General features: G+C 51.5%; 1 protein-coding gene across 1 annotated transcript; it reads right to left on the reverse strand.

Annotated features, from left to right (window-relative positions):
• Positions 1-324: 324 nt before the first annotated feature.
• LOC103728565 (neuron-specific vesicular protein calcyon) lies at positions 325-2,365 on the reverse strand (the record flags this gene model as incomplete). Its single annotated transcript, XM_008826547.2, is given in 3 exon segments — positions 325-438; positions 1,322-1,435; positions 2,183-2,365. Coding segments are annotated over 3 exon segments (363 nt in total), but the record flags the coding sequence as incomplete, so codon positions are not given.
• Between the last annotated feature and the right edge of the window lie 401 nt (positions 2,366-2,766).

A 2,766-nucleotide genomic window follows, 5' to 3' on the forward strand; every position in this document is an offset into this window, starting at 1 on the left:
CAGGCTGGCCTTGAACTCACAGAAATCCACCTGCCTCTGCCTCCTGAGTGTTGGGTCTAAAGGCGTGTGCCACCACACCTGGCAGGACCTCACTTTTACCTGTTGAACCATCTCACCAGCTCTAAAACATCTTTTCTCATAAACTTTCAAAAGATAGGACCTCAGTATGTTCTCAGAACCCAGAGGTAGGAGGAGATGGGAAACAACTTTCCCTGAAGATGCTTCAGAAAGCCTCCCACAATCTGACACTTCCTGGAGACCACAGTAGGACCACAGTGATTGATCTCTACTGCCCCTGCCCAGGTCCTCATCCCTCAGGCTTACCCGAAGCAGGAAGCCATCTGGGCAGGTGAACTGGTCATACCAGATGGCCTTGTACATGATCAGCACACATCCCAGGAGTGCCATGGCAAAGGCGATCATCCTAGCAGTGGGCACCTGGCACAGGGAAAGGAATGGAACTTAGAGCTGGTGAGCTATGGGGCTGTGCACAAGACCACCATCCCCACATCTTGTCTCCTTCCCTGGGGTCATTCCAAAGGTCTGGGAACCACTCCTCAGGGGCCCAGCTTTGCTGGGATTCTAAACACATCCATGACCAGGTAAACTGCATTTGGCCAGCTAAATTGCGTTCAATTGAACCAGGGGTGCTGTGGGAACTGGTCGGACAGCTCCCTTGCTCTTTGACACCCACAGAAGCTGGTGACCAGCATGGCACAGGCTACTGGCTGCAAGGAGCATGGCGTTGGGAGGCTCCCAGTGTGGCCGGTGTATTAGTACCACTCTGGGCAGATCTGTGGAAAGAGCAGCAAAGCCTATCACCTTTAAGTGGGCACTTCCACTGAAAAAAAATATGGAAAAGGGGCAGATGTTACTTCTGAAAAGATTTAGAAACAGCTAATGAAAAAGGGTTATTAAAGCCATCACTAAAGTGGTTAAAGGAAGACGAGAAAGGATATTTGTCAGATAAATTTCAGAAAAGTTCATATCTGTCTTACACAGAAAGCCCACAAGGAGCTAAACAATGACCAGGTGGGAAACAGGTGCTTTCCAGGGGAAGGATCTCTTAGGAGCTCACCACTCCACAGGTTGCCTCAGAAGAAGGCTGGGTGATGATGGGCAGTTGTGGGGCGGTGGGGGTGGGTCAGCCAGTGTTAAAAGGTGACCTCTGTCTGGATGGGATGAACCCTTCCTGAGGAAACCTAAGTGGGACCCAATCAGGCACAAAGTCTAGGCAAGCCTTGCCTGAACTCTTTGTCCACCCTTTCCCCTGCCCTGACCCTCTTCCCCGCGCCTCCTCAGTGAGGCATGAGGAGCTTACCCTGCGCCCTTCCTCTGGGTGGCTGCAAGCCAGCCTCTGACCCTCCAGGTCTGCAAACTTCTTTGACTGATCTGGGGAGGTGAGCTGGTATTCTGTCTGTGTCTTGATTAACACCTGAGGAAAGGGATGGTGTAAGGCGTTGCTGTAAGGGACCCAAGAGGGCCCTGAACTGACAGAGTTGGGAGCTGGGGTTCACTCTGTGGCAGTGGTATCTGCCAGGACTGTCTGGTGGTTAACAGAACTTCAGAAGCTCTAAGAAGAAGCCAAGGGAAGGTGGATGCTAAGGATCTTATGGGGACCAGGGCTGTCCAAGGTCTAGCTTGGCCATAGGTGGAGTCCCTCATTCTGCCAGTTGCCTTCCATTCAAGGTGTTGGCTTTCCTACATGAACTTCCCCCTTTTTCTCCATACCTTGACCTACTCCCCCAGGAAGTCTTCAGAAGGATCAGGCTAGACTAGCCTTGAGCTAGGCTCTTTGCTTCTTACTGATTTCTCCTGAAGGCCTCATCTTCCTCAGTCACCTGCCCAAGAGCCCCTATTTTGAGCCCTAACCTAGCGCCCTGCCCAGAGGGGGAAGAGTGATAATATAGCTTGCTGGCACCTGCTAGACCTTATCTTGGGCTGAGTGCTCAAATTCTCAGGAGATCAGTGGCCAATTCACCATTTCAGATGAAGAAGGGGCTCTGGATGTGAGAGAGGTGACCAGGAAGTTACACTTGCCTGTGGTCAGTTTGGGTTTCTGCCCATATTGGCGTTTCCTCAGTATACTTTGGGGGAGGCAAGATCTACATAAACCTCACCCATACCTCTTTGTTTCCAGACAAGTCTGAGAAGATCTCCCACATTGGCCAAGGCCACTCACCTGGTCCGGGAATGGCGGCTGGAGCTGGCTGACATCCAGGGGGCTCATCAGAGGGACACTGTCCATAGCAGCCCCATCCTGGTTTCCAGGGTCTTTTCCTGGCTTCCCTGAGAAGCTGCAGCCCAGCTTCACCATGGTGGATGGTGGTGCTTGTCCTGGTTCAGAAGCAGAGACAGAATCAGCACCTATAGGTCACCCTGTGGATACCCATCTAGCTGGTTCTGGAGTAGCGACCCAGACTGATCCCAACCCAACATTCCTCACATAAGAGCCAGGGAAGAGCTGTGGGAGGTCCAGCTCAAGGCTTCTAGTGCCTTTCTGACCTCTAGGCCCCTGAGCAATGCAGGATGGTGCCTCTGACTAGAGACTATTCCAATACAGAACTGAAGAGTCTTCCATGGCCTGCTTTGGAGTGTGCTCTAAGGGCATATACTCCACTGAAAGGAAATGATATAGGCAGTAGTTGGGAAAGTTAGGCTGCTAGAGTTAGCAAGTGAAAATACAGGAAACCCAGGTCAATGTGAGTTTGTTGACCATTACTACTTTGTGTGTGTGTGTGTGTGTGTGTGTGTGTGTGTGTGTGT

Source organism: Nannospalax galili, unplaced genomic scaffold (genome assembly GCF_000622305.1).
Source record: "Nannospalax galili isolate Female #2095 unplaced genomic scaffold, S.galili_v1.0 C49731156, whole genome shotgun sequence".
NCBI classification, from domain to species: Eukaryota; Metazoa; Chordata; class Mammalia; order Rodentia; family Spalacidae; genus Nannospalax; species Nannospalax galili.